Here is a 14265-nt window from a genome sequence, read left to right as displayed (position 1 = left end):
AATATTACCCATTGTTATATTTTTTTTACACAACAAACAATCCAAAAGTTTACTTTTACAGGGGCCACAATATACGTGAGAACACGGAGAAACTTGCTTTAAATTTGAATGAGAATTACAAAAACCACAACCTATAAAATATTAACTGAAATAAGAAAATACTTACGAGTTTTATATATTTTTATAAGTAATAATTATTTAAATTATACTTACTTAATAAATTTTCTTCTATAATCAAAATAAAATGTATAACTGAATTAAAATTGCATTTAACAAATGAAACTTAATTTAAAAATTTTTCTTTTAAACAAATATCAAAAGTTATTAAATATTAAATTTTATAATTAAGTAATTGTATAATCATTTTTAATTAGAATCAATTAACTAAAACAGTTAATTAAAATTATAAGAATATTGTACCTATTGTATCGTCGTTATTATTTGAAAACAATTAAAATTAATCAGTTTTAGCAAAGTTTTAAATTTTTAATAAGTTGTCAATAGACATAAAATGGTTTTTTTTCTAAACAAGTTTTTTTTCTAAAACTCATTTATGCATAAAAATATAGTAGGATAAAAATTGCTTGGAATTAGAAGATTTATTAAAATTAAATCATTCTTAATTTGCTAGTGATCCGTCTATTGCTTACGAATTTACTTAAAATGTTTGTTCATATTTCAAATATATGTTTTATACTCTTGTATTGTGAAAATAACTAATCCAATATTAACTCTGAACTAGTGTTTCAGAAATTATTAATAATTTAAAATAATGACCAAAAAGAAAAGTGTAAGTATAATTTATTAGCTTCGATGCGTAGCCAAAAAGCAATGATTTTTTACTGCTGTAATTTTTATTTTTTGTGCATATATATATACTATTACTCTCGCTTAAAATAGTGATCTGTACTATAGATTTAATTTATTTTATCAGTTCTTATAAATGTATGGATATACTCCCAAATTCTATGACTATAAAAAAATAACATATATTTTTATTACTAGACGTTGCTAAGGAGAAATCAACAGCTAACACTAATATAGCCATAAATATAGTAGGTGAATTCTAAAAAAAAAATAAAATAATTTAATTTTTACATACAATTTATATCATGAAGTTATGCAATATTAGTACATACCATGTTATGAATTTTTTGGTCTTGGATTTCAATAGTCTATGTACAATTTTAGTTTTTAAACTGTAGAATATAACATAATTGAATAAAATAAAAAATAGCTGGTTGTTTTTAAATAAGTGAATCCATTTTTATTCCGGGAAAAATATGTCATCTAATTGCTTTGACTCATAGCTTCTATTTAATTATAATTATTATATGTACTTCAAAAACATATTTTAATGGCATTCAACCGACATTAAATCTTGTTAAATTTATTTATAAAGTGATTTTAAGAATTTTATAGTAAAATTTTATTTTAATTGACACGGCATCGCTCTACGCTCCCCCATGACCTCTCGATGTCAGCCGTCCAGCTATTATGATGACAATCGGTTGTCATAAATCGGTTGATTTAACTATTGATATATAAATATTTATGTGACTAGCTGTAAGAAGTATATCTTGCGTAAATAAATATACTCAAATATATATATTAGGGTAGTTCTTAGTTATAGAAGAAAACATTTTTTTTAAGAAATTCAGAGTATTGGGCTCAAAATATTGTTAGGTTCACTGAAAAAATGAAACTGGTAAAATTTGAGTACAATAAGTCATCCCATTCACATGCCTCAAAGGAGTTGAAGTTCTTCAAAAATAGGATGGATTATCTTTTTTTGAATGTACTCTTTTTATTTTTGAAGTTTCGCCAAAAACACAAAGAACAATTTTTATAGAACTCAATGTGAACAAAAAATAAGGTAATATATATTATTTTTTTGTAAAATTAATATTTTTGCGTAAAAATAAGAAAAATCAGTTTCACTTAATTATTTTAAAAAATGACACAGTTTTCAATTATACTTTTCCAGTGTATTAAATTTTAATTGTACGCAAAAATTGTACAGAAGTAATATTAATTACCGTGATATCTTCTATAAATAAGGTTATTTGAGTTTTTTTCAAGTTATGAATCTAACATGACTTACGTCGCAAAAATGTGATCGACACTGGTTTTGAGGATAGAGACCCGTGGGCCGTTTATTAAATGATCGACAACAGGTTATTTAAACAAAAAATAAAACAAACCGAAAAGATAAACACAGTAATAATAATCTTCGCATAATATCGCGGCACTTTCGCTGGCGTCGACGACGCGATGTCCGGCGTGGTCATTGGGCGACAAAAGGTTAGCAGCGTTGATGGCGACGGTATGCGGGTGCTAATCGGTTGGTCGACGTGGTCGCTTTCACAACGGGAAGAAGACTCTCGCACCATTTGCGGCGGGTCGTCGTCGGCAGTGCGGCATTTGCTGGACTTTGCACCGTGGCGTATGGCACGCGGTGTTGGTCAGTCAAATACTCATAGTAGGGCGACGGCTGATAAAGGTGCCACGAGTCGCGGGGCATCGCGTATGACGAAGCGATGCCTGCCGTGTCAAATCCTTTCCACATAAAATAAAGTCCGAAATTTTTTTTTTTCGCAATAAAGTATATTTCATTAGCTTTAATTTAAGATATATATAAAAGTGTCAGACTTTCCAGAACATTTTCAAAGTTTAAGTTGAAAAAGTAAATTTTTTGTGAAAAAGTTGTCATTTTGAATCCCCTCCTGTAGGCAGGTAAAAAGTCAGATTTATAAAAAATCGTATTTTTTTTTATTAACTTTGATGTATGTTTTCACCATGAAGATAAAATAAAGTCCGAAATTTTATTTCAACCATAATAAAGTATATTACATTAGCTATAATTTAAGGTATATATAAAAGTATCATACTTTCCGGAACATTTTCAAAATTTAAGTTGAAAAAGTTAATTTTCTGTGAAAAAGTTGTCATTTTGAATTCCCATCTGTGAATACGTAAAAGTCAAATTCATAAAAATAATATATCAAATGGTAGGTAGAATTTTTGCATCTAAAAATGTAAACATTATATTGATTTGTTCATTTTCGATTAAGTAATAGCAGCTTTAAGTAAAAAAATATGAAAAAAATTAGCGATTTTTAAATTTGTATTTTTTTTGGAGAATTCCCCCATTTACTGAGATAGAGGGAAATTTTTTCAATTTTTGAGGAAAATATCTTCGACTAGATACGATTTGTGATCTTTTGACGTATAATTAAAAGAAATCGGTTCGGTGAGAGCTGAGAAAAAAAGCTGACACAAAAAAAAAACACATCATTCTCAGCTTTGCATCGAAGCTAAAATTGTAGGAGAAATGGAAAAGGTTGGACAAAAATAAATCTAGAAAAACAAAAACACAAGAACAACATAATAATATTTTTTCTGAAGAATTAAACAATCTCTTTGACATTTCTCATATCGAAGCTCTAAAGATGATGAGTATTGAAGAAGGCAAACAGTTTTTATTGTCACAACTTAAAAAAGGCCGCCCAGGGTGCATGCTAGGTATTGATATGAAGTTAACAGGTATTGAAAAACGAAAAATTACTCGACAAGAAGAAGAAGAAGATGATCGAAAGAAAAAAGAGAAGTTAGAAATCGCAAATTTTACAGGTAATTATTAAATATTACACAATAATTTCAGTACATTATAAGTTAGCAGTTTTTATATACCGAAGTGTTTTATTATTTAGCCGAAGCTCAATATTATAGCAGCTCTAGCTCGGAGGACGAAGAAATTGATATGGAAGAAAACGTTGAAAAAATCAGTCAATTACCTGGGCCTTTAATAGAAGTAAATGCACTAGAAGATATATGTTGTTTTGTAGTTGAATGTTATATTAAAATGTGATTTTCAGCTGCGAATATTATAACAGCTCCTATAAATGATTTAATATTATTAAAAAAGTTATTAAATTACAGTAATAATAAACTAGGAGATAGCTATAAAAAAATTTATAAACCATTTATGATATTTAAATGATGAATGTGCTGTGTTTTCTTTATTTGACGATCGACTTGACATTAATACTAAACAGCGAATGGCAAAAAAAATATTAAAAGGTTATGAACAGAGCACAAATGATGAGCCAGAAGAAAATGAAGATTCAAATAAAAAATTAATTTTTAAATATGAAAATTTTCTAGAAAAAGATCTTCCTTTTTCGTTGCTCAACAACAATTTATGGAAAGTATTCGAGCGATTTAAATTAAAATTCAAGTTTTTATATAAAGATCCTACCACATGGGAAATAAATAATGAATACAATAACGCCAAAGAAATATTATCCTCGTTAAAAATAGTAAACGACACGGCAGAACGTGTCGTAAAACTCATGGAAGAATTCAATGACAAATTTACAAGGGATGAAAATCAAAAGCAATTTATATTACAAAAATGAAATTATATAATAATACTGCAAAATTTTAAATTTTAAATTACTATATTTGTATTATAACCTTTACTTTTGACTATTTTAGGTGGTTCAACAATATCGTTCCCAGGTGTATCCCAGGTGTAGCCGAGAAATTTTGAATAAAATATATTCGAATTAGAAAAACTATTATTGTGATAAACAATTATAATTTTATTGTGTTTTTTTTTATTTAATATAACTAAGACAATTTTTTAATTTATGAACAAAAAAACATACATGCAAAAAAAAATTTAAAAAAAAATCACGTTTTCGTAGTTGTTTTAAATTTTTATTTGGAAAGGATTCATAATTCGAAAAAAACTCAAATAACCTTTTTTATAGATGATATCACGGTAATTAATATTACTTATGTACAATTTATGCGTACAATTAAAATTTAAGACACTGAAAAAGTATAACTGAAAACTACGTCATTTTTTTAAAAAATTAAGTGAAACTGAATTTTCTTATTTTTACGAAAAAATATTAATTTTACAAAAAAATAATATATTACCTTATTTTTTTTTCACATTCAAATAAAGATAATCTATCCTATTTTTGAAGAACTTCAACCCCTTAACGTGCCTCAAAGGGATTTTTCAGTGAACCTAACGAAATTTTGAGCCCATGACTCTGAATTTATGAAGTTGAAAAATAAGGATCACCCTAATATATATATAAATACATTCGGATTGTTATTATTACTTTCTTTGTTGTGTCGAACTATATATATATCGCTTGTGTGTTGTTACCGTATATTGAATACACGATATAATCTTATTATATTATAAAATATTGAAAAATTTGACAATGCTTGAAAATTGCTAAATAATTTCCAACTCTCAAATTGTGTTTTTAAATGATAGAGCTCGGTGACGATGATATAATTTTTCTTAGCATTCTGTGAACGTTTAAATATTTTGTTACACACGTTCATTGCTGGCAGCGTTTTTCGATTTAAAACTCTTAACCAGACTTGCACAGGGACATTGTATAAATAATACATATTGTAATCTAGGCTCCAGAGTGACCTTTCAATACTTTACATAAACGTTATCTTAATTAACTATACATAAATGACGGGTCGGGTGTTTTCTGCTACTCTTAATAGGCGAACAACGAGAAGACAATCTACTAAAGGTTGATTATAGACAAGATTTTTGTTATATATACATACAAAAACTAATAGATTCAATAAATTGATACATTATAACAATTTACAAATAAAGCAAAAATCATCTAAGGAATGTTTCCCTTTTAGGATAATCAAAATAACCATTTATTAACACATGTTTCAAACCAGTTCCCTTACAATTCATTAACTACGCCCACATCAGGGTTTCTATCACAATTAACCAATCACAAATAATTATCCAACATCTCAAGAATTTCAATAGAAATTGCTGGCTTACTTCTCCGGCATATAGACCGCCATTTTTTTTCTCGTAAAACCCCTCTCTCTCAACCCACTCTGGCGGCTCTGGCAGCTCTCTGGTAGCTCATGGTCAATATTCTCTTATATGGAATCTTCGTCAGTATAAGTAAATATTTTGTCCCTACGACTTAGATTTTTTTCATATCATCCTAAATGGTGAACATTGTTTTAGATGATTTATCAATATTTTACCCAGAAATAAGTATTATTTATTTTTACTATTGCCTAATATCCTTATAAGAAATAAATATAGTTTGTATTTTATATAAGTTTTAAATATTATTGTGCCCTTCATTTCTGGACAGCTTTAAATGTGCCGGAACGGATGAAGAAGCATAATTTTATTTATATAGGCATAATAGCCTTATACATTGTCGTACATTCATAATAAAACTTATTGTGCCCTTCATTTACCGAACAAAATGAAAAAGAGTAATTTGTGATTAGAATTAATTAGTCTTAGTAGTAATATCTTTGCTCAGCCATAAAGGACTATGCCAATTACCTTTCGGTAACGTGCAGACAGTTGTAGTACAAAGTAGTACTAAATTTATAAAAAGAATATTTTTGAAGTGCGCTATATCCGTTGACAAGCCAATTCCAGAACTAGTAGTCCACGTAGAGTTCATTATAAAATATATAGTTCGTAAGGTAGGAGACTAAATCTTGAAAATATCCTCTGCGTGTGTATCCGCCAGCCATAAAGGACTATACCAATTACCTCTTGGTAACGTGTAGGCAGTTGGCGTAAAGAATAATAAAAGGCGTATTGAAATAATATTTAAATATATATTAACGAGGTTAACTGTGTCCGCGCCAGCCAAGTCTTTATGCTGAGAAACGCTGAGCCACCACAGTCTTGTTAATTATATTTTGACAAGTTCAGAGTAAATTTTAAGAATATCGATATCGACTATAGGAAATTCATCAAATATGTTAATAGTAAAAACATAGTATAATATAAAAAGAGTTTAAAAAATATAAAAAAAAGGTAACAAATCATAATAGACGCAGGTCTCATTGTATAAAATCTTTTCTAAATTTAATATACACACAGAGACTAATTAATCGAAATAAACGCAATGTAATAAACCAAAAAGAAAAAGAAAAATAGTTGTAAAATAATATTATAATATATAAAAAATGGTGGTAAGTTTATGGGAAAATGAATAATGGTGGATAAAAATGGTGATGAGGTGGATTTTACTATTGAAGGTATGAATGCTTATATTATACCAAAAGAAAATCTGAGGGTTGATTCTTAGTCAGACTAAAGATATAATATAGCGTATGTATGACCGAATAATAATAAAAATTATTAAATAAGATAATAAAAGGCGGAGTAACACATGTTTAAATGTAGCAAGATATGTAAGGGTGCAAAGGATATAATGATACGAATAAAGAAGAATTCAGAAGGGTGAATAAACGGAGTTTAAATACATGAGGGTAATGATCAAATAAATAAAAATGTACACAAACGTTGTGACAAAAATAATGAACTGATCTCGGGGTTGAACAATATTGAATAAATGAAGTCAATTATCCTACAAAACTTTATTACCTATCTTAATGGTTTATTACGCAATAGAGTATTTATAATTTGAAAGCGGATACTTACCTCGTATCCCACGTAACGTAATGCTTATTTTAGACAATCCAATGTTGATTATGAGTTCACACTGTATTTCACACGTTGTACACTTTGAGTTTGACAGTAAATATGACCGTTTGAGAATAAAGCGTTTAATTATAAATAATGCGAAACCGTTACACAAAATCTATGACTGCATTATTATATGCAGGAGATTCTATACACTCTATATTTTTTTTATAATTATAATCAAATGATGTATCTTTAGTTGACTTTGTAGAATGAGTATATTGTTTGAGAGATTATATTTTATTGAGAGATCGACACCAATATTTCTTAAATTTTCCTCTGGCCTGGCCAAAACAAGATTCAGAAATATTTATATCTATGTAAAAGATTTGTCAAGGCGGAATTGTGGTGGCCCAATGTGTCCCGGTGCTAAAATAAAGCACCTTGAAAGGATGCGGCACAATAATCACCAAGACAAAAATTAAACACTAAAAACATATATTTGTAAGTTTCTCTGTGCTGTCTGCCGGCGCGATGTTCGTTAAAACAAAGACATTAAACCACAGAAGATTAGCTACCCAATACACATAGGCTTACAAATATATTCTAACCTAACACACCTAACTTTAAAAATCTTTAATTGCAACCTTTACTCTGTCTGCCGGCGCGATGTTCGTTAGAACAAAGACATTAAACCACAGAAGATTAGCTACCCAATAAGTATAGAGTTGCAATACACTTAGTCATATAATAAATATTTATCATTAACTGAGAAAATTAGAGTTGATTCGGTTTTATTATATATATAAAAAAATGTGTTTTATTTTAAAATATTAATTGACATTTATTTCCATGGTAAAATAAAAATAAAATATCATTATATAATGAACAAATTAAATTAAATTAAAAGATTCACCAAAACAAAATTCACTTTAAAATTTCTAAGTGTCATTTAGTTTTAAAGAAAAATATTCTAAGTCCAAATAAATTAAAAAAAACGACTAAGTGTTTTAAAAATTGAAAAATATTCTAAGTCCAAATAAATTAAAAAATAAACTAAGTCCCAGAGAGTAGAATCTTGAGTAGAGTGTCGCAGATTTTGTGTAATTTAAAATAGCCGAAAGAACTGATTTTAATAGGAAAAAATGGGTTTTTATAGTAGACAAGGGTCCTGTAGCGATCCCTAGTGTGATCTTAGAAACTGTAAATCTTAATTAATAGTTAAATGTGATTGGCTGTAGTTAATTAAAAACCCACACATAGGCGTGACTTTGAATCTGTACGATAATCAGATTTAATTGCCTGATTTATTGATTATTTTAAGTTTTAAATAAGGGAACCCTGTTTTGGTGATCTTGTGAATTCATAATATATGACATACATGTACAAAAGATAACATAATATAATATTTTAATATTATAAGTAATAATATAATATTACAACAAGACATTATAAACGATTGTTATAACTGAAGAGAGAAATCACCATAAAATTAACTTAGTCAACTACAAAAGGAAATAAAGGTAAGTGCGAATATTTATTTGCATGTTTACTTCTTAAAAATTCACGTAATAAACAAGAATAAGAATAAGTGAGGTAGGGATATTTTATTATTTAATAACTAAATACAGTTCGACCCCGAGATACTTCATCTTTATCCTTTTTATATTTTACCTCATACTTTACACGTTCCCCTTAAAATTTTTGTTTATTACAGATGTGAAGCTGAGAAGGTATTATTTACTATGATGTGTTATTTTTATTTATTTTTTTCTGTGTCTATTACCACTTTTTCTCAGCTCTCACCGAACCGATTTCTTTCAATGATACGTCAAAAGATCACAAATCGTAACTTGTCGAAGACATTACCCTCAAAAATTGAAAAAATTTCTCTCGTTACCCGTAAGTGGGGAAAATCTACAAAAAAATTACAAATTTAAAAAAAAACCAGCACAGGATCTGACAGTGATTAAAATCACTATCAATAATAAACGCTTCGATGCAAATCTTTAGATAGTGTTTAATTTTAAAAAAATTGGTGTTTTATTCCAAAAGCTACATGATCTGCTGGTTCCTTATTAATATCTCGATTAAGATAAAGTGTGTCAAATGAAAAAGGGTTTATTAAAAAATATTATTTCTCATAAAAAAATAATGTGGATACATACACTTTTCAATAAGTTATAGCATTATAAAATTAAAAATATAAAAAAAAATTATTTTACAAAAATCGTAATTTTTTATTAACTTTGATGTCAACTTTCACCATGAAGACAAGTCCAGGGGTCAAATTTTTTTTTTTCAAATTAAAGTATATTACATAAGCTTTAGTTTAAAATATATATAAAAGTGTCAGACCTTCCGGAACACTTTCAAAAGTTAAGTTGAAAAAGTTCTACTTTATATATGCATTTTTTATATTTTAAGCCCCCCCCATATATAGGAAAATGGTCTGATTTAAAAAAAAAGTATGTCCAATGAAAGATGTATATAAATACTACCTTTCATGAAAAAATTGTATTGATCCATACATTTTTTAAAAAGTTATAGCACTTTAAAGTAAAAACTGTAAATTATAAAATCGAGAATTTTCACACGAAAATAGCATTTGGTAGCCATTTTCACCATAAAGACAAGTCCAGAGGTCAAATTTTTTTTTTTCAATTAAAGTATATTACATTAGCTTTAATTTAAGATATATATAAAAGTGTCAGACCTTCCGGAACATTTTCAAAAGTTAAGTTGAAAAAGTTAATTTTTTGTGAAAAAGTTGTCATTTTAAATCCCCCCCTGTGGGCACATAAAGGGTCAAATTTACAAAAAAAATATACCAAATTTAAGGTAAAGACATCAAGCATCTATAAAAAAAAAATGATGTTAATATGTTCATTTTTGAAAAAGTTACGGCAGTTTTTAGTAAAAAAATTTTTAAAAATTACAAAAATTAGCGATTTTTAAGTTTGTAATTTTTTTGGAGGTTTCCCCTATTTACGGGGAATGAGGGAAATTTTTTCAATTTTTAAGGCTAATGTCTTCAATTAGATACGATTTGTGATGTTTTGATGTATCGTTGATAGAAATCCGTTCGGTGAGAGCTAAAACACTAATTTTTGACATTTTTTTTATTTGAAACAGCCATAACTTTTTCAAAAATGACTAAATCAATATAATTTTTTTTATAAATGCATAATGTCTTTACCTATCATTTGGTATAATTTTTTGATAAATTTGACTCTTTATATGGCGCGTCCTTACTGTGTCGTGTCACCACTGTGCTGGGTTTCATTATATTATTGTGATGACCTCGAAACCAATTGTCGTCCATATAATTATTACATTTTAATATTGAAATTTTTAAAATTGTACTCATTTTAATAATTAAATGTTTACTATATTTTCATTATACTGATAGTGAAGCAATACTTTATTTGTAAAAAAACTTCCGTCTACCATCTGTGATCCATCCATAGGTTCCTTGGTCTTGGGCGGAGCCCAGTATTATCATATTTCGACAAAATAATGCGGATGAGGTTAAATAATAAAGGTAGTTATAGTAACAATAACTATCAATTAAATTTTTGGTCAAAGTTAAAAGAAACATATTGTATATAGACGGTTTATTTTATTTATATACAGAGTAATCGATCGACGATTAGACACTTATATAATCAGAAACTATTGAATGTCTTTAATTTTTAAAAAGGAAAATATTGTTCATTTAAAAAAACTCAATTAAAATTATATATAGTTAATTAATTTTATTTTTTATCACTTCAGAGATAAAAAACCTAAACTTAAATTTCCTTTAATAAGAAACCATTTTTTTAGTTAAATGATACGACTAAATCATATTATATGATCGATATAGATTTATTATAATCTTAAAATTTTAATACTGATGTTTGTATTTTATTTATTTTTAATGAAATAACAAAAATTGTAATCTATATCTATGGTGAAATAATTTTTTTTACTAACAAACTTTTGTAAGTTAGTATATTTTCTTATTATAATCAATATCATTTTTAGTATTCGAGAGGAAACAATTCGGTGTGACTCAGGAATTAATATTTTTGTATTTTTATAGCTTCTTAATGTTTTATTTTTTGTTCAAAGCCTAAAAATAATAATCCTTTCCCATAAACGATTTAGCGTAGATGCAATCGAAAAATCCTCAGTTAAAAAAATTATATTTAACTACCATAAAATAGACTTCATTTGGTCGGTCAAGTTTACTTTTAGTTACTTTTTAATATAACTTTACAGCGTTCTTAAACTGGAAAACATATTGTTCGGTCGTGATGAAACAGTTTGGTAGTTTTCATCTCTTCAACAAGAGCGCGACATGTCACAACTGGTTTATCTGTTGGGGTAGTGTGTGGCAGTGGTCGTGAAGGATTCTTTCGCGCTCTCTCATTTGGTCGTTTCGGTCATATCGATGCCAAGTTTTTGGGTCGTGTGTTACCTTGTCACCATAGTCGTTGAATTGAGCTGCTTATCGTTTTGTTGAATGTGACGGTGTTATTTGCCCTTCTGTATCCGGATTTCACATTATTCATCAGTTCCAAACGGTAGTGGGTAATTAATAATAATTTTTTTTATTGTTATTTTACGGATTTACAGTCCACATAATATGTATTAGTTATAAACAGGAGATATATGTTATTATTTTCGTTATTAATTTTAGCTAATTCTATTTATCATTTGGGTCTTGTTCGTTTGTTATTTTTTATCATAACAGAAAAATACCATATTGTGATTATATATATATATATATATGTTGTTTTCTTTCTTTCTATTTAATATATTGTAAGGCTCAATTTCCACATTTTATATTCTCCTTTTCCTTCCGCTAAGGCATGGCCAAATACGTATAGTCAATCGTAGTTATTAAACGAACAAAACAGTTACAAGAAAAATTCGCAAATTGCCGATACTAAAGAAAAAATATAGTCGGCATTGCACACATATAATTGGATAATTGGTTTATTCAAAGTAGACTGTGTCTCTTACAGTATTTGATCGAGTTATATAAAGCTGAAAATATCTATTTTGGAAGTAAACAAATTTTTACTTCTTGGCCAACATGTCTATTTTAGAATAATGTAAAACATAAAAAAAAAACAAAATAAAAAGAATGTTCTCGACTTTTAACCCATTTACCTGAAACTTTGCACGTATGATTCTCAGCCTATATTTGAACAAATTGAAGCATTATATTTTTTTAAATATTATGACGCTACTTACGTCGCAATAATGTAGTCGACTTTGGTTTTGAGGATAGAGACCCGTGGGCCGTTTATTAATGAGCAACAACCGGTTAATTTTAAAAAAAAGACAAATAAACCGAAAAGACGAACACAGTAATAATAATCTTCACTTTATATCGAGACACTTTTGCTGGCGTCGACGACGTGGTGTCCGGCATGATCCTCGACGTCAAAAAGTTAGCAGCGTTGATGGCGACGGTATGCGGGTGCGGATCAGTTCGTCGAGTCCGGTCGTGCAGCACGTCCATAGCCGGTGGCGTACATCCTCGACGTTGTCACGTTGACAACGGGAAGAAGACTCCCGTATCATTTGCGGCGGGCCGTGCGGCATTTGCTGGACTTTGCACCGTGGCGTATGGCACGCGGTGTTGGTCAGTCAAATACTCATAGTAGGGCGACGGCTGATAAAGGTGGCACGTGTCGCGGGGCATCGCGTATGACGAAGCGACGCGGGGCCGTGTCAATTAACTTCTTTTTTTGTCTTATAAATAAAGATCATCCCATTGAATGTATTAGCATATAATAATATGCAATTCATAAAGTTATACTGTTATGTATTCAGTTCGGTTCATGTGATATACTTGTATTTTCAATTTGTAATGAATCAAAATAGAAGTTTTGAGAATATTCGAGAAACTTCTAGAATAATTTTTACAAATAAATAATTATCAATTTTAAATATTTTTCTAATTATTTTATTACTTTTTACAAATGTATCGCTTATTTGAAGCGATGTTTACACTAATGTGAATCTTTTTAATTACCATAAGCGTATTTGTCGTATTACCATAAGACTGCAGGATTAAATAGATAAATTCTTATGAAAAACTAGCCTCCCTACATTACCCTACCGACTAGTTTAATATAAAAGGACTAGGGAAATTAGCACATAACACACACTCTCACTTTCATTCTCACTTATTATTCCCCCATACTCTTACTCTTTCATATTAAAGTCAATAATGTAAAATTCATGTTACTTTTGTTAATTTTAATTATAAGACTTATATATTTGTTAAAATAATTAATTCAAATCATAGAAATAAACTCAGTATGTTGCCCCTAGTATTTATTATTTATTTAAATTAACTTATAATATCGACGTCAACAAGGAACATCACAATTCATCATCTATCTACGAGTCCATTTGGATATTAAGGTAAGTGTAGTCGTAAAACATGCACTATCTTTATGTAACATTAAGAAATAGGATCGAGTGGGTAAGAAGTAGGATTAAGATGATAAAAATGAATCCAACACAATCCATATAACTTATAACCACTTTCACTTTCCTCACGTCTTCCCTCTCACTCGCTCATATTTTCTTTTTATTACAAATTACTCCAAATTATAAAGCAGAAAAACAAAAAAAAAATGGACACAACAATGTCCATTGTACAGTAATGAAAATATTTTACACGAGACTTTTTATTTGATTTTTGTTCTAGGACCACTAAATCCAAGTTACAATTGAGCTCATATATATGATATACTAGGTGATTAATTTTTGGGTAAAATACT

General features: G+C 28.4%; 1 protein-coding gene across 6 annotated transcripts in view; it reads right to left on the bottom strand.

Moving 5' to 3' along the window:
- Positions 1-1251, bottom strand: part of LOC126897467 (uncharacterized) — an 84108-nt gene extending 82857 nt beyond the window's left edge. For 3 of the 6 annotated variants that reach the window (XM_050671094.1, XM_050671100.1, XM_050671101.1), the window contains exons 1-4: positions 1140-1251; positions 1003-1066; positions 214-252; positions 9-131 (exon numbers count right to left, since the gene is read on the bottom strand). In XM_050671094.1, the coding sequence (XP_050527051.1) occupies positions 9-131; positions 214-252; positions 1003-1066; positions 1140-1142 (229 nt within the window). In that variant the 5' untranslated portion in view covers positions 1143-1251. The remainder of the gene's footprint in view (positions 1-8; positions 132-213; positions 253-1002; positions 1067-1139) is intronic. The other 3 variants (XM_050671098.1, XM_050671099.1, XM_050671096.1) reach the window with 3 other exon arrangements.
- Between the last annotated feature and the right edge of the window lie 13014 nt (positions 1252-14265).

This window comes from Daktulosphaira vitifoliae, unplaced genomic scaffold (genome assembly GCF_025091365.1).
Source record: "Daktulosphaira vitifoliae isolate Bord-2020 unplaced genomic scaffold, ASM2509136v1 Scaffold_2, whole genome shotgun sequence".
In the NCBI taxonomy this organism is placed as follows: Eukaryota; Metazoa; Arthropoda; class Insecta; order Hemiptera; family Phylloxeridae; genus Daktulosphaira; species Daktulosphaira vitifoliae.
The sequence above is the reverse complement of the archived record's forward strand: the minus strand, read 5'-3'. Positions and strand labels throughout refer to the sequence as shown.